The sequence below is a fragment of the Tenrec ecaudatus genome, chromosome 10 (assembly GCF_050624435.1).
Source record: "Tenrec ecaudatus isolate mTenEca1 chromosome 10, mTenEca1.hap1, whole genome shotgun sequence".
NCBI classification, from domain to species: Eukaryota; Metazoa; Chordata; class Mammalia; order Afrosoricida; family Tenrecidae; genus Tenrec; species Tenrec ecaudatus.
The window spans coordinates 8,167,309-8,192,863 of record NC_134539.1 but is presented as its reverse complement, the minus strand read 5'-3'; the positions used below and the strand labels follow the sequence as shown (position 1 = coordinate 8,192,863).

Below are 25,555 nucleotides of genomic sequence, written 5' to 3'. Positions count from 1 at the left end.
ACCTGAATTAAATTCTGTGTAGGTTAAAAAAAAAGTGCACCTCCACAACTTATCTTATCTTATACTCTAAGTCACCAGTTATTCTGAACAGAGGAGACTTCCAAGAGCCTAATGATTAGTCTTGGCAGTAACATCCACTATCAAGCAGCACCAGTATTTTTGCCTGATGGCAGGAAAGAGGGATGAAATTTGTAAGACAGAATGAACCTTACAAAACGTCCACACACATTTTCTTGAATGATCTCCACTCAAAGCAAACACCTTGAGATTCAGCCTAAGGGAGATTTCAGATGGCTTGTTTTCTGAATGTTTCTCTAGGTCAGGCGTTGATGGTATGTCCACGTAGCTAGGCCATATTTTCAGTAGTACCTAAGTGTCTTCTGTTTTGCAATATGATGTAATTACCCTGCATGTTACATTGTAAATCCCGAACTCGGTGCCTTAGTGAGGCAAAATAAGCTGCTGTTTTGATTATGATGTAGGATACACTCTATGGGATTAGGTTGTACTTTGAGTCAATCTCTTTTGAAAAATAAGAATAAACAGATTATCAGGGACTTGGAGGAATCTATTACCACCAAGAAAGTTGAGCTAAAAGTGAAGTGGGAACTTTAGACAAGAATCCCGGTGCCGAGCACATGCTAGCTCCCGATGAAGCGTGATGCCTCGGCACAAAGGGCCCTAGGCCCACAGAGGTTAAAAGGACACAGGGTCATTCCCCTCCATGTTCGACAGCGGGAGAAAGCCTTCCCCTAAGACTGGCACTCTGAATTTGGACGTCTCGCCAGCACCACTGTGAAAGAATCAATTTCTGTTTGTTAAAGTCATTCACTTCTGATATTTCTATTGGTGCATTAAAAAAAAAGGGCGCTAAGGTTTAATCTATACAAACTACAAACCACCCTTAATCCAGTGGTGGGAGTAAAACACTCTATCTACCCTCTGCATCACCTTCTTCCACCACATTATTATTGTGCACACGTAAATGGAAGAACTACAGAATTTGTATTTCACAGTTCTCCAAGAGGCCAGGAGTTGCCAGCTTTCCATAAGGTGGATTGGTTATCAACTAATACGATTTTAGGGTTGGGTAGGAGATTAAGGGACACTCCAAAGATTAGGACTTTTCTACAAATGACTTATATTCAATGTCAGCTTGCAAACACTGTGGTGTGAGGTGGGCTTCATAAAAAATCGATACCTGCAGGACATCTGGAAATTAGTTTTGTGACTATGATTTATGCGGCAAAATGACTCCGCTTTCTTTTAAAATTCAAATACAATGCAGCCGGCGGGCATAAAGGGTAACCACCATCCAATCTGTCGACTTCACGCATTTACAATCAAGCAATCAATAAGCAAATCTACAAGGAACAAAGTAGTGGCTATCTGGAATCACCAGCGTGGCATACCCCCCTCTTGGTAAGAAGATCCAAAAGTGTGTATCCAAGAGATCAAGTAATAAGGTGGTAATATCAACCTATTGTTCCATTTTTTAAATGAGCAAATAAGGGGGAAAGGGCTGTATAAACCTTTTTTAAAAATACAAAAGTTAGGGTTTTGATTTCTTAAGAACCTTTTGGAGGAAAACCGTACTCTATTTTTATGACATGTATATTAAACAGCTGTATGATTCTGGTGTGAACAATGAGTGCCTTTCAGTAGATAATATGTGCAACTAGTTTAAGCAGCTCATGATGCAGAATGAAAATTCCAATCCATAAAAGCTCTTTTCATTATGATTGCTAGAGTCTACTTAATTGCTAGGAAATAGCCATCCCCCACCAAAAAATAATGTTGAGTGGCTTTTAAACACTGTATTACTAGCGAGTGCAAATATTCTGACAAACTTCCCCAAAAGTAAGGAGGCAGGGCTGCATGGGGAGACAGGGGGTCTAGGCTGTACGATGCACTCCCCAGCAAGGGCTCACAGTACTCACACGAAGGAAGCACTTCTTACACGCCAATGAAATGTTTCCTTAACTGGAAAAAACTGTCCTGAGCTAAAAAAGAATCACCAGGTTCCCTTGTGCCTCCTATACTTTCTCTTATTCATCACCACTACATCTTTAGGTTGATTTTTCTTTTCTATTTTTTTTTGGGGGGGGGTGTCAATGCCATGCTTTTGAAGAAAAAGAAAAAAATTAAAAACAAATAAAAATACAGAGGCAAAAGAGAATGAAGTTAAAAAGAGATCATAGATGTATGTCTCTAATCCAAAATTTTAACGATTTTGCTTTAAAATCTTAAGATTTTCTTTGGACCACAGTTGGCAGGCTACCAGATCCACAAGAATTATGATGAACCAGGTCTGTCTAAACAAAATAGGCTGGATGAACAATGTGGAGGAGAAAATAATGGGACCAACAGTTCTGGGGGACATGGGAGAGGGGGAGGTGGGGGAAAGGTAGAGGTGTTAACAAACCCACGGACAAGGGAACAACAAGTGATCCAAATCGGTGGTGAGGAGGGTGTAGGAGGCCTGGTAGGGCGTGATCAAGGGTATGGTAAAAAAGGGGAATTATTAAAACCCAAATGAAGACTGAGCATAACAGGGGGATATAGGGAATGGGGGTAGTGGACAGGAAAGGAAAGGGAATTTGGGGAGTAACTAATGAAGATGGGAAGGGGGGCGGGGAGCACTAGAATGGATTGTGACTACATAAATCACCTTAAAGGCAATTTAACCATGGGGGTGGTGGAGCTAACTGTACGATTCTCCGTGACATGATTAAGTGACTGAACTATTTAATTATATGATATGTAAATTACTTGCCAATAAAACTGTTGGCGGAAAAAATAAAGGAGGGATGTAAACAGGAAATACAGGGAGGAAATGAGATGAGTGATAGTACACTATGGAGATTGTTGACAATGGCGTGAAGTAAAAACATGAATGAACTGTTGCATGGAAAACTGACTGCTCTGTAAATCTCCACACAATTAATAAAAAGTTAAAATAATAATAACTCCCTAGGAAAGCACAGTGCCGCCGCCTTTCACTTGAAGTTCTTCACACCTGTGCTGAAACACTACAGCCTGGGTTTAATGCTGCCAGGCCCCTAAGGCAGGGGCGGTTGAAAGTCATGTGAGTTTCCACATTAGTAACCAATCCTCACGGGTGGTGTTCACCACCCCACACACCCTCTAACAAGAGCAAGGAAGGTGCCGCAGAGCCAGGCTAGGTGTTCCGTTAAACACTGAGTTTCTGGGAACCTGAACTCATTATCACTAACCGGGCCCTACACCCCACTCCCTGTCCCAAATGGCCCAGGACAACATCCAAGTGTCTGAACAGGTAACAACTACTGAGGAGCAATACATCCTTTACATTGGAAATAGGGGACCCCTATCCAAATTCCTTTACAATTGGGCTGATGGAATATGACAAGTGATTAGCTCACCAAGAATTTTTTATTAAAAAATTTTGATAAAATCTTTTTTTTAAAAAGATAAACTACACGGGGTATTTTTCTCCTAAGACCTCCTCATGCTGACATGCTCTTTAGATGACTGTGTTATAAAATGTCTGTTTATTACTCTATTAACCGCTAAAACTCTATAGGACATTAAGCATTTGGATGATTAATTTTTAGATTACCTAGTCAATTCCAGGGAAGAATAATGGGGCTTTCTACTCCATAAAGAATGACAGTCTCAGAAACCCACAGGGGCAGTTCTCCCCTGTCCTGCAGGGTCTCTATGAGCCAGAATCGACTCGATGACAGTAAGTCAGCCAATTCCAGATGAATAAAAATCTTCCTTTATAATTAAAGAGTGGAGCCCTAAAGTGATGTTCATGTGATAACGAAACTTAAAAGTTTAAAAGAATACCTTTGCACACATACATAGGTACACACATATATATATATACGGCAGAATCTGGGATAACAGTCAATGATAAGAAAGCCAAGGAGATTCTATTTTTAAAGTGAGAATACTAGCATTACCTTTTTAATATGTGATTTTTTTTTAAAGCTCCTGGCATTGAATCAAGCACCGTGATGCTATAGGACAGAGTCGAACTGCCCTGTGAGTATCTGAGACTGTCACTGTTAAGGGGAGTAGAAAACCCAATCTTTCCCCCTCCCCGACTGCCGACCTTGCAGATCGCAGTCCACCTTGTAACCACCCTGCCATCAGAGAGGCCCAGGTAATATGTGACTGCTTAGAGCTATTTTAGAGTGGCAACTGATTCAATTAGACACAGACTACAGAAATGTGGGCCAAAAAAAAAAAAACACAAGAATCAACCAGAAAGGAGGCACACAGCAGCTGCAGAACCCATGGTCACAGCACCCCACGGCTTCTCAGTGGATGTTACATCACAATGGAATACATGTCGCCTGGGCCCAACTGCTCCATTAGGTTCCAGGAACCCACTGGCTTGGTCATGGAAACAGGAGGTCCAGGGCCATGCCAGTGATGTCTGAAGAGGTCAGGTTTATGGACACTTTTTAAACACAATCACCCCATTCACAGAATCCAAGGACATCACAAGCACTGAGTGTTTAGCAAAAATTAACACTGCGACACTCGATGCCACGCTCAGGATGTGAAAGTCACATACTTTTCAGCAATGGTTAAAATGGTAGTTCAGTGATTTCTCAGGAGAATGGTGGTTAAAACAAAGTTCGTGGATGCCAGGTACTCTTTATACTGAAAGTACATGGAATGCTAGGGAAGAACAAACAAATCTGTCTTGGAGAAGGTAAGGCCAGCAGGGGGCTAAGAAGTGAGGCAGGTGAGTCATCTCATGCACTTCAGCGATCCTATCAGCAGGGACCACTCTGGGGAAGGACATCGTAACAGGGCAGTGAAAGGGACAGCGGACCACACTCAGGATGAACGGGTGTGGGAGAGAGGGCAGGAGATTTTGACAGGGGGGCATTGGTATATGTGTATTTACCTTTGCTGAAAGTATATGCCTGGATGTGGTAGAGCCTGCAGGGGGGCAAACTGATGAAAACTTCTCAGAAATAGGCATGAATGCATTGAGGGAATGAATTGCTGGGCTTGGAAACTCAAGATCATAATCTCAGGGAAAACCCTGGCCAAGGGGCACAACACAGTTCATAAAGACACTGTTCTACATCCTACTTTGCTGAGGAGTGACTGGGGTCTAAAGGCTCCTACAAGCAGTCATGTAAGGTGCAAATCTTGGTCTCTCACCATACAGAGGAAAGAAGAGCGACGAAAATGGAAAAACATGGGAAACAATTCATCCAAAGGGCTAAAGAATCATATGCGCATCAGTCACCCCTGAGGTGAGACCAGAGCACCAGGGCACCCCTACCAACTGCTCTGAAAGGCAGAGTATTCAGGCTCTAGTGGAAGAAAATGTGGTTCAGAACTCAAAGTTCTAAGACCAGAAGTATTGGTCAGATAGAGCCTGGGGGGAACTGCCAAGACTATGACCCTTAGTCATCCTTCAGGTCTCGACTGAAATCACTCCCCCCCCATATTAGAATGACCAAGCATGTAAAACCACCCAAGGACAGAGGACATGGAAAGGAAGCGGAAAGAGAGCAGGAAACACGGGGAGGAAGTGGGATAAGCCATGATGCATTGCAGGAACAGAAAGCATGAATTGAAACAATGTATATAAACTGCTGAATGTATACAAAAATGAGAGCAATGGGGTAAATCTGATGGTGCTGATGATTGTACAACTCTTCTTGATGTGACTGAACTACTGAATTGTATGATCCATAAATCATATCAATAAAACTGTTGGGGGGAGATTATTGGATATAAAATTGATGATCTGCTCTGTAAACCTTCATCTAGATCATAACACACAAAAAAAGGTGATACAACTTACAATGTACAACCAAAATAAACAGGCAACGAGGCAGTCCTTACCCACCACTGCCTCGGAGCCAGCCCCCCCCCCATGAGTGTCTCTGAGAGACGCCCGTATTTTACGACCTTCATACATGTATTTCCAAAGCAACTGAAACACACAGAACCGTGCCGAAAACGTTCATCAAGCCAGGCATTTTTCTTCCATGGTAGTTCAGGATTTTAACTTTGATGGATGCTGCTTTGAACTTTGATTACCAGGCAATTTAATTCTTTCTGTCGCTGTAACTCTTTGAGGGTTGCAGTCAATGCTACAATGACAATGGAGGCGCCGGGGTGCAGGGGGTGAACCTGCCCCTTCTGAGCACTATGTCCCCACGGCAGTGCTCCAGCCTGGTACACAGCACACAAGGGAAACAAGATGTAATGATTGGCTGGAAGCTGACTTTTCAAGAAGCTTTCAGAGCAACACCATAGAGCAAGAGGAAATCTGTGTCCCACACAGAGGATCGCGGGGTGTTGAAGGTCATGGCATGCCTGGGGGAGAGCAGATGCGCTCTCATGTGACAGACCTGGGAAGGCTTGGGTGACTAGGTAGGAGAAAGAAATCATGTGACTTGAAAAGCCAGGCATGAACATGCCTTCTTCCGGGAGTGAGGAGGACCCCTGCCTTGCCTATGACTTAGCCTGCTTATGTTTTAAGAAATGCAAAGTCAGGCTGGGCAAGAAAACCAAGGCAAGTGTTGAGGCCTTGAACGCACAAGGACCTGCTCTAATAAAACACCTGGCCGTGTCTGCCGCGGTTCCTGAGCGAGGCAAGCAGAGTCTGGAACAGCACAGGTCGTCCTTGACGTATGATGGGCTTCCAGTCCCACGAGCCCATCGTAAGCTGGCTCTGATGTTTAAGTCCAGTGCCTCATGTCTGGGTACAAAGAGCCTCATAAGATCCCACAGCAGCAGGCTTGGTCTCCAGAGAAGTCAGGACCCATGTGGTACCAGCAAAGTCAGGGTCTCATACTGGCCGTAAGACCGGAATACAGTGGAGTGTGGAACTCACACCCATACTCGTGTGTGCAATCTTACCTTTCCACTAGATTGAAATGTGTCCAGAGGGGTGGGGGTGGGCAAGACTAAAGGTACCGGCACAGACCACTTACAGCTGTCCACGCATGTCTTTTGCACCGGGCACACAGCCATCCAGCACAGACCTCCCGAGGAGGGATACCATAACAACCTAAAAAATAAGATGTGGACCCACGCATTAGGCCTGTTGCATCTTTAAAATGTTACACATCTCAACACTCAAATGAACAGAGCTGAGACAACTGCCTAGAGTTCTGCATTTCAAATCCTACTGCTCGGAGCCAAACATGGCAAGATTCTGTCAAGGATGCTTTGGGTTCTAAAGCGGTTTACCCGCCAGAATAGCCCAAGGATCAACAGACGCCTGCTTCATTCATAGCTGCTAATACACAAACTAGTTGTCAGATCGATGGGTGGCTAAGTCTTGGCCAGGAAATTACAAATTCATTAAGGTGTCGATCTAGTCCATTTTCCCATTCACAGCCAATGCTGGGATACGTGGCAACCCAGGAATCAGAGGTTTAGGAAATTTAGTGCTGATGCAATAATTAACCTTGGAAACCATATGGTTAATGCTGTTTGAAATGACACTTCAAAGGCTAAGCTTAATTAGCAATAACTTCACTGACAGGAACAAAAGATGTACAACCTCTGGGTAGCAATGGAATGATGTCTTCAACACAACTTTTGTCTTGCTTCCCAAAATGAATTAAAAAGGAGGCTGACAACACAAATAAATAGATATAGGAATATCAGACACTTGGACTTCTTGAAATAAGAAGCTTTTGAAAAAAAATGTCAGTGATGAATTTTTAAATCAAAATGCTCTAATATGTGAAATGGGGATAGCAAATAACAGACGTGTCATTACCCCAAGAAAAGCCTATCGTCGTAAACCAAGGCCACACAAACATGAGTTCAACGATATGTTTATGAGGCCAAAGTATGCTGGTAGCTAGTCGAGAGGTCAAGATTAAACATCAGTTGTCCTGTGTTTTTGTGCTTTACTCGTGGGTACATTTAATAAGGAAAAGTGAATGGATGAAGGGACTTCCAAAGGCTAACGATAAAATAACAGGAATTTAACCAAGAGCTTTTTTGAGTCCCCTCCAATATAGGCATGTGTGTTCTAAACAAGAGGGATGGCATAATCACATTTCCAACTCCTGGTGTTCAATTCACTGGAGGAAGCTGCTGAGTATCAAATTAACAAATAAATTATAGACAGGGAGGCTATTTCAAACATGATAGAAGACTTTAATCTTCTTGAATTAACACCCGAACTCACTGCCACCGAGTCCACATCAACTCAGAGACCCAAATGGACAGAGACGTGCCGCCCCGTGGGGTTGGCAAGACAAGCTCTTTGCGGAGGCCGACGGCTTCCTCTTTCTCCCAGGAAGCAGCTGGTGAGTTTGAACTGCCAACCTTGTGATTGGCAACCTTGCACTTAGCCCACTGTGCCACCAGGGCTCCTTAAGGTACTGAAACCCATAACAGGCATATAATAAATGAGGACTTCATGGACAGAAGAGAGAGCATACATTAATTGGTTAGCAGAACGTGATTTGGGAAGATCTGGAACGTTAAAACGAGTTGCAGCACATAATAAACAGGTTCCTGTAAGTCAACATCGAAGATTTATGGGGCAGGTGAATGAGGATTATGTTTATCCTTCATCCAATTACCTCTCTCTCTCTCATACACATGCGCGCGCGCACACACACAAACACACACAAACACACACACACACACAACAACAACAACAAGGACAGGAGACAGTGACAGAGCGAGCCCCTCTTGGTCCTTGGGAGAAAACTGTTGATGTCCCCTTGCAGATGATAGATTTCTTCACCCTTATAAAGAACACCATTGGACTCAGGAAAACAGTGATGCTGAGAATGACCAGAAGCAGCAGAGTAACAGCCATTTTTCTTTAAGAAAAGCAGGAGAATAAAGAGTCAGCAACGGAGCACAGAGATTGCAGTTAAGGAGAGACAGGCTGCACCGGCATTCATTCAAAGGCAAGCACGCAGCAGGAGCCCCGGGGCGGGGCGGCACCGCGCTGGGGGACTTGGCACTCCAGCTCCTCCCAGGGAAGGGGCTGCTTCACATGGGTGCCCAGCCACCCAAGAGTCCACGTCTTGGGCCCTGACATAACAAAATCAAACCATAACAGCCCCAGCCTCCATTAGGAAAAGGGATGCTGACAACCACTTATACTTTCATTACGAGAGACTGGCCTCTCAACATTCCAAGGGTCCGATGGAGTAAGCTCAAGACATTACAAGGGCCTGGGAGAGACAGACAGACTATGTGAGGGACTGAATGAAAAATGCATTTACTTGCATGAACCTGCACACGGCACTCGGCACAGGAGATGAGAAGACTGGTCCCGTCTTCTTCGAGAAAGGCTTTGGGCGGTGAGGAGTTGGCGCTCCTTTCACTGTAAATAAAGCACATCTCTGGAATGAGCGGCTTAGTCTTCTCTCCTGAAGTGGCCGCTTCCTCTTCTTTTGTCTCCAGTCCAGCGTCGTTTTCTTCACGGTTGCTGTCCGGCTGGAAAACAGGACATTGACAAGTGAGGAAGGGACCTGGGAGCGAGTGGCTCGTCTGTCCTGGTGGATCGGACCCACTATCAACTGCACCTTCTGAGTCCTGCTTTCCCTTGACCGCTCCTTCATCCACTTTGGTTACGCATCCGGCCGCCTTCTCAGACCCTCAGCTACACGCAAAGCTGTGGGCACTCCAGGAGGTGTATGTGCCTGCTCCGACAAGAAGGGGCTGAGCTACTGAAGCCACGATCTTGAGGAGTTTCTGCTGCGCGTTCTTGTGCGGCACCAAGCCAAGAGGCCGACCTTCCTTGACAGAAGAAGGCTAGCTGGTACCACTGGCAGGAGTGTTTTCAAGGACCCCTGTTTTCATCAGAGGGACAGAGTGGGGAGAAAGGCTCGTGCCTCGTTGCAGAGACTCGGAACCTTACAGAAAGAGCTGGGGCCAGTGGCTGAGTGTGCAAGGGTACTTTTGCCATCTATCTCCCAAGATATAGAAAACTTGTGTTTGAAACTGGAAGGCATCAACAGCTTTTACATATTTTCCACAGAGCTCAAATGAATGCATTGCTCAAACTCTTCATTTGAGGTGGACTTGTGTAATTACCAGGAAAATATTCAAGCAGCTTAGGGTACAGATGTTAAAGAGTCCAAAAGTTGAACACTGTCCCAACAAACACATAGAAATGTAAGGTCTGGAAGGAAAATGAAGTGCTGTCACTCACCAGGGCGACCTTCAAAGATCTCCAGTGAGGAAATTGTGTCTCTTATGACAAAGCTCGGAAAATACCACGTCTTGGCACATAACATGCCCATGCGCAAAACGAGCACCCGCATCCCACGCATACACAGGACACTGATGCCTGAGAGGGATGTGCCGCTTGCCAAAACCAAGTACCCCATGTGCTCTGTGCAGAAGAAGCTGGTCTCACACATCACATAGGCCATGCTCCAAAGCACTTGAAGAGGCGAATGCTGGTTTTACATAGAACTCTACAGAGAGATGTGAGCTTGAATAAGATATTTTGGCTCATTTATCAAAAATATGACCCAAACATAAAGTTCATATCAAGATATGATGTAACACTTTGCTGTGGTTGCCAGGTGCCACCAAGTCAATTCTGTGTGGACAGCAGAAGGTAGCACTGCCCGTCCTGCACCACCTCACAATGGGGGCTGTTTGAGCCCACCGTTGCAGCCACCGTGTCGATCCATCTCCTCAACCCATGATGTAACCTACTGGACCTCAAAACACGCCATGTAGGCGTGTACACTTAGTGCATTCCCAGGGAACATCTTGCCTGTGTTAGTGTAGCTCATGGAGAACACGAGCTACATGAACGGAGCGGCCATCGGTGCAAACGTGCATGGAACAAAGACACCAGCTGCGTTAACTCCAGCCAGCCAATGACGGCCAACTGGATCATCCACCTTGAAGGGGCCTGACCGGTTCTCTGTGCGCCCCACGCAGGAAAGGGCGAAAGATGGTGGAAATGTGGACCCAAGGTTGACGTCTGTGTTATTTGAGAGACTGAAGTTTTCCAACATAAAAATGAAAGCAGATCTAACCTCCCTTTGAACGTTTCTATTGTTTTGAAGCTTTTATGTTCTATTTCTTGGTGAAAGGGGAAGGAACAAGTTAGGAATTGACATGTCCCTAAAAAAGCTAAATGATTTACAAACAAAAAAGTCTGTCTGGGGGCTGGCACCCCTCAAGCACCACTCAGAGACTGTGGGCTACCGTATAAATGCTGCTGGTGACGGGAGAATTAAAGCCTTCCTAAGAAAGCTGTGACCTCCAGGAATCTGTGTCCTCTGGTATTCTGTGCCTGCTAATGCTATAGAGACTCCCAGGTGGCCCGTGGAGGGGGTGGGGCTGGAGGGGGCTAGAGGCACACAGTCAAGGCAGCCTTGTCCACTCCCTCTTACCTTGTAGTAGGGCATGACCAGAGTGCAGATAGCACAGTATGGTGCCTTTTTGGCCATGGCTGCATTGTATTCTTGCTCGGCGACAAAATTGGGGGATCTTGTCTGCCAAATGGGCACCAGAGGCTTTGCCCAAGATTCCGTTTCTTGCATTTCCTCCTCAACTGAAGGCACTTCGGGCAAATCTTTAAGGAGAGAGAGCATGGGAACCCAGTGAATAGGAAGAACAATACGCATAACAGAAGGACAACATCCTATAACAGAAAAACAACACCCTGTAGCAGAAGAACAACACCCGTAACAGAAGAGCCTATTTTATTATTACAGGTAGTATAAATCACAGTGATTAGCCACCCCACTTGGATCATCTGACATCGAGCCACTCTGTTCTTACATCTCCATCACTTCATCGGGTTGAGGAGGCGATGAGATCCTCCTTGTTGTGGGTGTCAGTGCAGCACCTGAGAGTTCGCACCACAAATGATCCTCACTGGAGGGGGCTCCAGGGGACACACTCAACCCACACGCCATGTGGTGAGGAGGAAAGGGTCTCAGGAAAGTTGGGAGCTCAAAGAATCCTGAACAGTTGGCAACTCTACAAAGAAAGTCAAATCCGTGGAAATTCAGCTGAGAATCTTCAGATGTTTAGTGAATCTCAAAGAGAACAAGGAAGAAGAAGACATTTAAGATTTATTGTAGTGACGATTGTGCGACTCTTCTGGATGCGTTTTGAACTACTGAATTACAAAACAAGTGCTCAATTTTTTTTTTATTTCAGATGTGGGGTACCCTCCATGATGTCAACAGCCAATGATTTCTACCAATCAATCATGTGTTCCAGAGTGCGGGTTGTGTGGGTACAATGCTAGTAGTTGTGTAGAGACACAGCTTTCTTTTATCTTCATAGTTCAATATTTAAAGTGAGCTGTTTCTGCACCAAGAAATGTACGTCTTTGAAAACAAAAAGACACGTGCAAAGTGTATATAAATAAAAACCAAACTGAAATAGATGCACATTTATATAAAGGTGATAACATCTTACAATTTATGCTGAGAAGTGTACAGGGAAACGATAGAATAAATGTGTCCCAAAACCATAAGTAGGGTTTTTCTCTGTGGTCTATAAAAATGGCTATTAAATCATTCTGAGGAAGCCACAGCCACACGGGGAGAGGGCTGACCTGCCCCGGTTACAGTAAACGCATTCACTGGTTGTCTACACCAGAAACCATTCAGTGGCTGAGGGTGAACAGTGTGAGCTTGGTCACTGAATTGGAGCTACAATGATGGTTCCTGCATGCAACTGATGTGATCTTCCAGCCTGTCTGTCATCCTAACCCTCCAATTGCACCAGGTGCAAAATGACTACAAGTTTCCCTAAACGACAGGGTTCTGAGCAGTTTGTATGAGATGCCAGCAATGTCCGACTTGCAGCAGTCCCACAACAGTTTCTGGAACTCCGCATTATGGGAGCAGACAGCCTCAGCCTGTCTCCTAGGAACGACTACGTGGTCTGAACTGCCCGAGCTGTGGTTAACAGCCCCGTGCCAGCCCCGGTGCCACCAGCCCTCGATGACCTTCACGCCTGCGGTCCCCTTTGCTGAGGTCACTCAGAAAGCAGTCTGCCATGTGAGCTCTAGATACTCAACTTTAAAAATAACAATACATATCTTTTAAAATCACCACCAACATGAGACCATACCACACTGTGAGCATTGCAGGGTAAGAGACAAGGTGTCGCCATCAGAACGACCAGGATGGAAGGAATGAGAACCCGTGGGCAGAGATTGTGCTATGGAAACAGGCGCAATGGAAACTTCACCAAAAAATATAGCACTAAAAACAGCAGTGGAAAGATCCCAATACAAACTGGAAGAGTAGGAGGCGTCTGTCTAGACAGACAGTGCAGCTACCATCCACGTCTACGAGTACTCAGACGCAGACGTCTCCATCCAAAGATGTGTCCTTCCAATAGCTCCTTCCTGCGCTTCTTCAGTAAAAGGCCTCCCAGAAGAATCACTTGTGGGGATTAGAAGAGCAGAGCTAAGTGTTAGCTAAGAAATAGAAAAATGAATCGTGGCCTGACCATGCTATGAAGGTATGAGGGCAGGTATCTTTGAAGAAGATGAATGAAACACAACATGCACATCTCATATAATATTAACAGATGATGACCATAACAAATAAAAAATCAGGATGTAACACTGTATGGAGAACAGTGTCAAATCTATCAAAAAGTATCAAAAATATAGGAATACGGGGTAAAATCTTTTTAGCAGAATAAGAGGAAAGCGTTAAAGGATTAAAGAAGGAATGCAAGGTTTAAACAGGGAAGAATTATAGGAGTTTCAGGTATGATTTTACTGTTGCACAGTGGCATTGTGAGCCAATGAAATTCTGAATGGCCAAAGTCAACTACCTTTGAGTCAATGCCATGACAGAGTCGGAATGTCCCATATGGTTCCCAAGGCTGCAAGTCTGGACAGAAGCAGACTGCCTCACCTTTGTCTGCTGGCCTTCAGTTGCCAGCCAAGCACTTCCAGCACTGCATCATAAGTTTAATAAATGATGGGGTAGGGGGAGGAGGGTCCCTGAGAAGTGCAAAAGGTTGGCTGTTCAAGTAAAAACCAAAAGGTTCACAGTTCAAATCCACCCAGCTGCTCAGTGGGAGCAAGGCCTGGTCATGTACTTCTGTGAAGATTACAGCTGAGGAAGGTCTATCAGCATTTCTCTGTCATTTGGGGTCATTGTGAGACAAAAGTGACTGGCAGCAGTGGAGAAGAAATAATGAACAGTCTCCATGGGAATCCTCACTTCAGTTCCCTAAGCTGTTTCATCAACAGCATCTACAATACAAAATCGAGAAATAGCCAAGTGAGATCTCCTCTCCAAATGATGAACCTAGAGCAGGCTGCAAAACAAGCTCACTACAGGTACAATTCTGGAAGCCTGTGTAAAGAGACACCACCAAGCAAGAACTGTGGGAAGATCACACACAAAACTGCTATTGGAAGACACAGAAAGAATCATGTGGGCCAGGCCACTGAATTCCAGGAAACAAGGGAAGGAGAATAAGAAAAGGAACAGGGAGGTGTTCGACATCAAAGCATGTCAGTAGGTCCTGTCTACTCGGCTGAGCCATTAGACTCACTGACCTCTCCCAGATCTTAGCCTACATCACTTGGGGGCATTTGTGGTGACGTGAAATCACCCTGTTCAGTTCTTCCATCCATACCATTGTAACGTCCCACAGGATGACTGGATAGGAACATGCAATCAATGTCTAGAAGGCTCTAACTCAAGGTTAGACTGGCTCAGTTGTGCTGGGTATAAAACAAGCCGTTTCAGCCGCAGACACAGAGAATCTCAAGACCAGAAAGAAGACCCAAGAGCAGGTGCATTGGACATCACTGTGCAGAGATCCAACAGCGGCACCCAGCACTCAGGCAGCCGAGGGCATGAGTATCATGGAGTGCCTTGGGAAAGGGGATGGCATGGTGAGTGGGGTGCCTTTGGGCTAGCAGAATGGGTTGTCCTATGACCATCAATCAAAGCTAAAGGAGCTTTGCAATACAGGTCTGACTGAGCGGGGCAGAGGCCAAGGGAAGTAAGGAGGGGGAGATGAGGTGGGGCGCGGCTGAGGGAAAAGGTAAGAGAGATGGACTTGCTGGCATTGCTGAGAAGAATAACTGCAGGCAAAAGCAAACAAAAATTATACTTACTATTCCTAAACCTGATTTGTAACCTCTTATCTTCCCTAATCAACCCCCCTAATTCTGAGTACTGTTTGTATAGCCATTGCAACAGAATGTCACACTCAGCATAGAAGCAGAGTGCTGAGGGGGGCTGGGGGTGGCGGTCCAGAATGTGGTAAAGGAGGCTGAAAGGAGGCATGCCCTGCCCAACCTCTTGGTACCTGTCCTTGGGAAGATGTGGAATTGGGTTTCCTCCCCTCTGGTGTAGCCAGGAGATCGGACTTGGCCCACATGCCATTTCCTCAAATTTCATTAAACACGTGTCCTTAGCAATGATGGAAATATCATCCAAATATCCTGGCAAACTTTTTCCTCCTCATATTTTAACAATAACCACCATCTCTGCAGATTTAGGAGTTAAAGGCCCTTCTCCAAAACAAACCAAAAAAAGAGAGCAGGAACATTAAGACCAGGGGTCCTCAAACTTTTTAAACAGGGGGCCAGTTCACTGTCCCTCAGACCCGTCAGAGGGCCAGACTATAGTTTTTAAAAAAAACTATGAACAAATTCCTATGCACACTGCACATATCTTGTTTTGAAGTAAAAAAACAAATGGGGTAAAAATATCCAGTGGGTTGGATAAATGTCCTCGGGGGGCCGTAGTTTGAGGAGGCCTGATTTAGACAATGGGACAGCAGTGTGGGACGCAGACAGGTGCTGGATGTGTATACACAGAATAGCCACTGCCTTCCCTTTGGAACCTGGAGCCCAGGAGCCAGAACGGGGGGAAGCCCCCTGAAACACATGGCAACCAGGTGAACGCATGGAGGGCACTGTCAGCTGGGCCCAAACTGTCTTAGTCAGTGGTGTGTGTGTGTGAGGGGGCGGGGGGAGGCGGCACAGACTACAAAGTTAGCTGGTCATAAAATTCCATTTAAAAAATGGAACCATAAAACGCACAATCTTTGCACATTGATTCTGCATCGTCAGGGCCAGTTTCACAACAAACAGGGAAAAAGGCACCGAAAGGTGAATGGTTCCATGCTGGTGGCACCACAGGGACGACCTCCAGCTGCAGGGAGACAGTTTTCCAGAGAAGGATTTTAAGGGAGTATACAGCAATATAGTTGAGTCATATGAAACTAAGGTGTGTGTGTGTGCGTGCGCCCGCGCGCATTTACATAATAAATCAAATATCATAATGCAATCTCACACATTTGAACTTTATGCAACCATCGGTTTTCCCAAAGAAACAGGAGGAAGACGTGCCCTGCGGTATCAGAAAGCTGTTCTTGGGGCTTGCTGCGAGGGGAGCAGGTCACGCCTGGAAAGCCACGAACCAGAGACCGGGCTCTCATTTTACAATTCCAACACTTTCAGCAGAGCCTGTGCAACGTGATCAGAAGCCCTCATACCAGCCAGTCGGGAAAAGGATGAGACGGACCGGGGAAGTTCAAGAGGCAACCCCATAACCTAAGTCACCGGGGGAGTGGTCTCTGTCCTGACTCAATCAGCACCTGACGGAGCCACTAGTGCCGTGAGAGCAAGGGTGCCTCTGATTTCCAGACACCGGCAATGCCACTGGGACGTCTGATGGACTTTACTGGCAGGGCCACCAAACACAACTGAGCATGCCTGTCGGTTAGGACTCACTGTTAGGTGCGAGATCAAGTGTCCGCTCAAGTCCAGGGTCAAGGACCTCTCACGTTTATGTCCCCATCACTGGGGAAAATGATGTTGGCTGTGGCCTATCAACAACCATGCCAGGCCAATCTGCTTCGGGATCTGCTGAACCAGACGGAAAGACGAGGGCGCTCATTATGGGCATGCAGCCTTCTGATCAGTCAGCTGATCAGAACGGACGGAACCAAGGCAGGCAATCATTCAGCAAAAACTAGTAACATTTGGAGAGTGAACCGCTGTGATCATACGATAGAATTGGCTTTCCACAGAGGAAAGGCTTTAGGAGAAAGGGAGGGGGGGCCTACATTATTCTCCCTTCTCCCCCTCCCTTCTTCTCCTTCTCCTAAACCCTCTTAGTAGAGGGCAGGCGGCAAAGGGCATGGGAGCCAGCTGTGTGCTGATGGGGCTCCCAGGGGTAGGGACACTCTGCCAGACTCCCCCAGTGCCAGAATGGCACCCAGAACACATGCAGGGACCACCACAGGAAGTGCCGGACTAGAACAGACATCCCAGTGAAGGGCAGCCCTGCTCCTGGGGAGGGTGCTGAGGGCGGGTTTGTAGATCACCTGCATGGCTACACAGGACCCTTTATAAGAGGGGTCCGAGAAAGCCAGCCAGGGAAGTAAGCTTGCTCAAATTGGAAATCCAGACATTTCCGTTCGTAAACGCGCTTCCCTGACAGAGTCCTGGTGTCAGAGTGATGGCTCAGTTGGCTGCTGACCGCAGGGTCCGAAGTTCGGCATCACTAGCTGCTCCAAGGACGAAGATGAGACTGCCTGCTCTGATAAAGAATTGCTGTCTCAGAAGCCCACCTCGGGCACTTCAACTCTGCTCTACGGGGCTGTTAGGCATTGGAATCAACTCTCTTGTAGTGGGTTTGGTTTTAATTTGGTTTTCAAATGTATGGATTTACTCTTGAGAACCACCAGCTCCCGAGGCTAAATAGACCAGGCTGCTGCAAGGCGTGCCGGAGCAGGTTCTGGTGCACAGAGACCCATGTTCCACAGAACACAGCACTGCCTGGCCCGGGGCCTCCTCACAATCATTCTTCAGTGGCAGCCACGGTGACCATTATCTTGCTGAGGGCCTTGCTCTTTTTTGCTGCCCCTCCACTTTCCCAAGCTTGAGCTCTTTCTCCAGGGACTAGGCTCTCCTGATAATGGGATCAAAGTGCGTGAGACAAAGTCTCGCCATCCTTGCCTCTAAGTACCATTCTAGCTGAGCTGCTTCCGAGGCAGATCTGCTTGTTCTTTGGTAGTCCATGGTTCTTTTGCGAGATGCTTCGCCAGCACCCTAATTCAAATCCATCAACGCTTCTTCAGTCTTCTTATTCAATGTCCAACTTTCTTTCTTTCTTTCTTTCTCTTTCTTTCTTTCTTTCTTTCTTTAATCATTTAAGTGGAGGCTCACACAACTCTTATCACAATCCATACATACATCCATTGTGCCAAGCACATTTGTACATTTGTTGCCATCATCATTCTCAAACATTTTCTTTCTACTTGAGCCCTTGCTATCAGCTCCTCGTTTTTCCCCTCACTCCCCGCATACCTCCTCCCTCATAAACCATTAATAATTTATTATTATTATTATTATTTTGTCATATATTATACTGTCTGATGTCTCCCTTCACCCACTTTTCTATTGTCCATCCCCCAGGGAGGAAGTTATATGCAGATCCTGGTCATCAGTTCCCCCTTTCTGCCCCACCTTCCCTCTTCTCTCCCAATAATGCCACTCTCACCACTGATCCTGAAGGGATCATCTGTCCTGGATTCCCTGTTTCCAGTTCCCATCTGTACCAGTGTACATGCTCTGGTCTAGCCGAATTTTTAAGGTAGAATTGGGATTATGATGGTGGGGGGCATTTAGGAACTAGAGGAAAGTTGTATGTTTCATCCTTGCTACGCTATACCCTGACTGGCTCATCTCCTCCCCACGACCCTTCTATAAGGGGATGTCCAGTTATCTACAGATGGGTCTTGGGTCCCCAATCTATACTCCTCTCATTCAATATGATATGATTTTTTTTGTTCTTTGATGCCTGATACCTAATCCCTTCGACACCTTGTGATCACACAGGCTGGTGTACTTCTTCCATGTGGAGTTTGTTGCTTCAATGTCCAACTTCACATGAATCACACACATGCAAAAGATGCAACTGAAATGGGCCATACCTTGGTCAAACACCAATAATAATCTCTAATGAAAGCAGCAACTTCCATCTCTTCCATCTGTATATTTAAATATTTAAGCCATTACTAAGTGAATTTGAATATTAATATAGAAAGTCTTTCTTAAAAAAAGAAATCTAATAATAATGAATTACAGGAACACTATCTAAAAGAGGCTCTCGGCCTAAGCCTGCAGGCACCCAGACGCTGCAAAGATCGGGATCAGAGCTGAGCTATCTCTAGTCTCAAAGAGGGGCTGCACAGCTCATTACAGCTCTGAGTGGCTGAACCGCTGGCTCGGTGACTTCTCTGGAGTTGCTCAGACATTTGGATCAGAGGAAACCAGAGCCACGACCAGAGCTGGCTTTCATATGCCATCTTCTCACTGTTCACACTTTTAGACAAGCCCAGGTGTGACAAGGGAGAGCGTGCTACAGACGCAGGGCATCGCAATCTGTCCGTCTTTGTGTGTGATTATTCTAGAAATCGCCGAATTACCGCTCAAGGGTTCCTCTTACAGTTGTGACCCAGTGATGATCAGCACTGTTGAAAATCCAAAAGAAGAGCCATCATCCTCTGTCTGGTGGTAACCTCCTATTTCAGGGATCTGAAGGGTCACAACCAAGCCATGAACCACAGAGGCGGGGGGAGCCCCACACTGGGTAAGTTAAAAGATGGTAGTCACCAAGAACGTTATGGCCAAGCCTATGAACAAAGCCAGGGTGCTGGTGAGAGCCTACTGACCCCTGTTCAGCCAACACTCCAAAAATGGGGGAATCCCCACAACTAAGCGCTCTGAAAGGGATCACAGAAAAAACATGGAACAAAATTCCTCCCAAGGAGCAATCTTTGTGGTTTGAAAAAGACCGTGCCCATGGTCAGGCCTGAAACAGAATTCACCCATGGTTCACTGTTCAGCCAAACGATAGATCTATAACGTAAGCATCAGCACTGGGAGGTGTGTGTTCTGTAGAACAGTCAACCACTCCCGATCAGAAACACAGCATTTCCTAGAGGGCAGCGTTCAGAAGGGAGAATGGAAAGGCACAGGGAGGATGGGGTGAGTGTTGTTACACCTGGAAGGGGTGGGGCTGCAATCAGGGACATGAAACTGTGGAACAGAAATAGATTTTCTTTATCAACCTTCATCTGATTCAAAATAAAAAGTGCTGGGTTTCCCCTAAGTTTGTACAATTGCTCCAGGCAGCTCCACTGCAGGTAGCAACCATCATGGTTTTCAAGAGATGGCCCTTAATCAGGCAAAAATCTCATGTTTTAAGAAGTCAGAACCGCTCCTGCCCAGGAACTCTGGTCAGTGGATGGTGGTCTGTATCAAACCAACTTGGAAAACAAATGATGCAGGAGAGAGCAGGCTTGTGCTATGTGTTCATGTACAGTCCACTCCCTTCAAGAAGCCACACCGAGCATAGGCCAAAACAGGTATGGGTAACCGAAAACCATGAGCAGTGTGTGCGTGTCTACTAAGGGCCTCCTATCGTCACTGCCTTGTAACAGGGGCTAGGGTCTGCGCGGGCCGTACGGAGTGAGGCAAGAGAAAGAAGAGCTCGGCGTGGCGACAGGTCTGCATGACTTCCTTGAGTTCTGTTCCTCAAGGAGAATTCCACGGTGGGTTGGTTTTATAGAAACTACAATCATCTCAAAAAAAACAACAACGATGAGACCATGAAGCACCTTATGACGTGCGTGGACCTAGAGACCATGACGCAAATCACAAAAGGACGAACATTACATCAGACCACTGACATCACGGGGAAGGGGTAGCTAACCTACCAGAGGGAACAGACTTGGTGGGTTCCAGTGTTGGGCATGGGTCACAGAGGAGGGGAGGGAGGGCAAGGGGCCAGGCTGTTGGTGGGTGATGCCTTGGACGAAATGGAGGAGGGACGGTCCCGGGGGACCCACCGTAATAGTACACACAACCCAAAGAAGCCTATAGTGTGCTCGTTCTCAGATCTTATACAGTTAGGAAAATATTCTCAACTTGTTCTGGATGAACCTCACCATGAAATGTCAGCAAATAATGACTACTTCTGCCCAATTAAATGAAATAGGAAGAATTTTCATGAGTCAAAACCACAGACACATTATTTGGACAAGGTCTTCACCTCACAATTTAGTCTTTTAAATTTAAAAGCCTCGCTTCCTTTTGTCTGTAAGTGGTTTGTTGTAGACAGCCAGAAGGGCGGGGGGGGGGGGGCGGCTTCTGACCTACTCCCAGAGCACAACTATACTCAATCCCCATCATCCCCCGGGACGACTCCTGCGAGCCAGAGGTCAGCCGAGCCTTTTGCCTCCAGCCCCTTCAACACTTCCCACAGGACGAGACGGCAATCTGCTTCTTGGCCTCAAAAAACCTGCTGAACATACCCGAGATTCTGCAGATGATTAAGAAAGATAGTAGCTTATAACTCAGAATCATCACACAGTTCTTGCATCAAGAGTGCCTCTTATCAGCCAAGCCCAGAGGCACGCCTCTCTCTGGTGCTCCCAGCCCACCAACCCTTCGGCCTCTTCCCTGCTGGACAATTTTGCAAATCTCTTTACCTCTGCTGATAAACGCCTACAAGGAACCTCACCTCACCAGTAAACCTCAGCCCAAAGGCACTCAGCCGGAGCTCCATGAGGTGGCACTTAGCTCCCCAGAGAAAGGGCGGGGAGGCAGCTTGCCACCCCCCCCACACACACACACAAACACACACCACGCGCACACACGCCTCTTCCTCTAGCTTCTGACAAGCCAAGTCTGAAATCCAGCAGTACGGCAACTGACCAATACCCACAACAGACTTCGATGCACCTGGTCAGCGCAGGACCGCCCAGAAGGTACCACGGGCCTTGGTCACTGTATTGGTAAGCTATCTGATGCTCCTATCTAAGTCCTCCTACCCAGTCGTTAGGGGAGCCCTGATAGAGTAGTGATTCCGAGTTAAGCTGCGGTCTGCACGGAGGGAGGGAGAAAGACTGGGCTTCCTGCTCCTGTGAACCCTCAAAGTCTCCAAAATGCACAAAGGGGCAGCGCTGTGCGTCGTCAGCACGGACAGAATGGCAGCCAGAGCGAGGCTCCGCCATCTGGTGGGAGTAAGAAGGACTGGCTGGATCTGCCACACCCAGGACCTCACTGCACCGCACCCAGCAAACAACCTTCTCAAACAGTTCGAGACCGTTGTCCACGCCGACAAGACAAGATGCTGTGAGAAAGCGCTCACTCACCCTCCGCACTCGCTGCCTGCTGCTTCACCGGTGTCACCGGTGTCACCGGGGATCGGGCGGGAGGCTTGCTGAGCGGATGGCGCCGGCTCTTCGAAGTTTTGGTCTTTCCCTCTACTTTCTGGAGAAACAAGTGGGGGGGGGGGAGATTGTCCCTGGTAAATACTTGTTTTGAAAACCATCTAGGGAAGGATGATTTAGGAAGACTTCATTTGCAGAACTCTGGGGACTGGTTTATCTATTGGAGAAATAAGATTGTTTTGTTCATTTCATTTTTTTTTTCACCTTGAAAATTTAAAAAATGGGAACCCATTTCAATCCGTAACGTTACCACCGGGCCAACTAGCATCCTCCCGCGTCCTGTCAGAGCCGCGCAGTACTTGTTCTCCTGGGAGAGCAGGGCTCTGTCCACACCAACGGTGCGAACGTTCTGTGGACGTAACAGAACGGGAAAGACCGCACATTTCAGCCTGTGGGCTGTGGCCTCTGGTCAGCACTGCGCTGCTCACACAGACATTTGGTGGCTATTTCCCTTTCTCCGCACACAGACATCAACAGTCCAGTCACAGATCCCGCAGCCCTTCTGAAAGGAACGGTTAAACGGGAAACAGGGAATCAATCCATGCACACACGGCCTCCCAATCACACGTGCAGCACACACACACACACACACACACACACACACACACACACAACCTCCTGGGTGTTGCTCAGGGCTTTCACAGGAATGAAGAACCGAAGCGGATCTGGAGGAATCCCATGGGGCTGTGGCCCGCTGGTGCTGGGGAGGGGCCGTGCCTCTCTTGGGTTTAAGGTCTTTCTTGGCTTCCTTAAATGAGCAAGAATAAAGGTACTGGCCGTATAAATGTCTCCCTGGGAAGCAAGGGAATTTACAAGATTTCCTTCCCTCCATTCTAGTTTAAAGAATGTGACCAATCAGAATCCAAGCGGGCTGCTGGCTGGTTTGCTATTCAATAAGAACCCCTCTATCTGCTGCGCTATGTTGAGTCCCAACATGAAATTAAGTTGTGAGCTTTGTCGACTGGTAGGTGAACGCTGTCATCAAACTCAGCTTAGTCACCTCTTCAAATACATTGGAGCGGGCGCCTCTGCTTGCCTCAACGTCTTCTGATTGAGCATCACAGAGATCAGTGTAATAGACATGGTGGAGCCGATTCAAGAACCACCTTGATGTTAGTGTCAAAGTAACACAGCTTAGAAACCCAGTATCCGAGGGTGCAGTCCTCATGTGAACCCCATGGCTACGTACGGCTGCGGGGTAAGGAAGGAGCACAAGTGGGGACGCCCACAGTACGAGCTCCCCGCACAGACGTGCCTCTCCCTGCAATTCCCTGTACGAATCTTCAAAGGTCAAAAGGGTCCCGGGGAGATCAGCACCACCACACACCATCCCTGAACGCGTGGCCCACTCACACGCCGATGTTTACATGGGCAGTTTATGTCCAAAACGTGTCACATGAACATCACGCAAGGACACAGAGAGGCCACTTACAAAGAGTCAGAAAGGGAAGTTGGCCACGGGTCGTGGGGAAGGGGTTGTTAAAGAATGTAAAGGTGTCCACTGACCAGTGGGGAACATTTCTGATCAAAGATTGCATGTTTTTTAGATCCTAGTTTAAAGGGTTGGTGGGAGGGGTTGCAGAACAGAATTTTATAGTCTCATGAACCCCCTAAATTGCTGGAGCCATGGAGGCTGGACGAATACCTCAAACCATTGCTTAAACTACTGCTTTAAACCTGAAAGGTGAGCTATAAGCCTTATATCGAAAATATTCACAGAAACATAGTTTAAAAATCAGGCAACAATTTAGTTTCTCAAATTAGGGAAGGCTGTTTCCGGCATCCGGTTTTCCCACAATCTGTCTGGATGGGAACAAAGGGACAAGAGTGACCCAAAAGTTTGGCTGGGAAACTTGGGGGGGCTATGAGTTTGGGATCATGGGGATAGCCATTCGGGAAACATGGGTGGGAAGGGCTGTACAATTGGAGGCCAGCAATCAATGTTCGAATAATATGACACTGAGCATGTGTGGGACTGGGGTGTATTTTGCTGTGTATAGACATAGACTCTTAATGGCAATCATCTCTTTCATTTCCCTGTTTTTGAGGAAAAGGCCAGATACCCAGGAAGGTAAGCCTGGAACTAGGACTCAGGTCTGTGATCAGATGGGACCTACTGGGTCCCTAGCCAAGACCCAAAAGTATCAGCTGTTGGGATCAGGGGTCAGAGACCTTCAGGTGAGTCCTTCCCCCTAGGTTCACCCTGTAGGAGATGAGGCCACGACAGCAGACTGTTGCCATCTGCCCCAGGCTAAGATCATGGCTGCCAGCGATGGGGAGCTGGACACAGGAGGTGTGGGCACTGTCTGCATTTGACTATACAACCATCTCAAAATAAAGCATCACAGCTTAAAAACTTTTTAAAGGCTAAAAAGGTTGGCCAGGAGTCTTGGCTCTTGGAATTCTGCCCCTGGCAGCAAGAATTCTCAGGGGGCTTGCCAGCCCCTGCCAGCAGAGACACTAGATGCTTTTTTCCTGCCCTAGAGCGCCTGTTCGGTGTACAGCCAGCCGCTCTCAGAAGTGCGCTCTCTCGACACACAGTGGATTCAGGAAGGACACACGCTGCCACATACTTGGGGGACTTTGAAGTCTTGCTTCTCTCTTTTGGGCATGGCTGGAACTTCGCCGGGCTCCGGGCTGCTTGGTTGGCTCTCCCGGTCGCTCTCCTCGCTCTCTGTCCACGGCCCATTTGTCTCGGAGCATGAGGACGAGGACGAGGACGACCATGGGCATGAAGCCTGGGCAGGGTCTGCCTCCTTGACCGTCACCAGGTCACTGGGTGCTGTAGGGGCCTTCTTGGTCTTCTTGAGCTTGGCAGGGTCGGTTCGGGCACAGGCCTTACCCTTGTCCCGTTTCACTGCCCTGCTGACCGATCTGCGGGAGCCGCTGTGCCCTAGGACCAAGAAGACACCATTACCGCATCGTCCATGGAATTCTTACCAAGGGAAATGTTCAAGCTACGCCTAACGGGCTGCCCATCTCCCATCCGCCCTCTATACATCCGTCCAGCAGCCAGAGGAAGAAAAATTCACAAACGCGCCAGACGGGCTAATTGGGTGGAAAGGGGAGACCTTAGGCTTGGGAGGCCGCTCCCTACAGGGTGCTACCAGGAGCCAGGGATCTTGCCGCCACTGTCCAAGGCCTTGGCCACGGGGACTCTTCTCAAACTAGGGATTGTATTGGCCATTCTTACTCATATTCTTTCTTTCTCTCAAGTAAGTCTAAGGTCATAATAAAGATTTCATTTTTTCGGGGGGGGGGATGGAATAAGAGTCAGAAGGCAGGGAGAAGAGCAAATTGAACTTTTTAAAGGGTCAGTATGACTCCT

General features: G+C 47.1%; 1 protein-coding gene across 2 annotated transcripts in view; it reads right to left on the bottom strand.

Moving 5' to 3' along the window:
- The window catches only part of KDM4C (lysine demethylase 4C), a 213,606-nt gene that overhangs the window by 78,153 nt on the left and 109,898 nt on the right, over positions 1-25,555 (bottom strand). For both annotated transcript variants that reach the window (XM_075559906.1, XM_075559905.1), the window contains exons 11-15: positions 24,801-25,120; positions 22,150-22,267; positions 11,370-11,551; positions 9,234-9,447; positions 6,963-7,039 (exon numbers count right to left, since the gene is read on the bottom strand). In XM_075559906.1, coding sequence (XP_075416021.1) covers positions 6,963-7,039; positions 9,234-9,447; positions 11,370-11,551; positions 22,150-22,267; positions 24,801-25,120 — 911 coding nt within the window. The remainder of the gene's footprint in view (positions 1-6,962; positions 7,040-9,233; positions 9,448-11,369; positions 11,552-22,149; positions 22,268-24,800; positions 25,121-25,555) is intronic.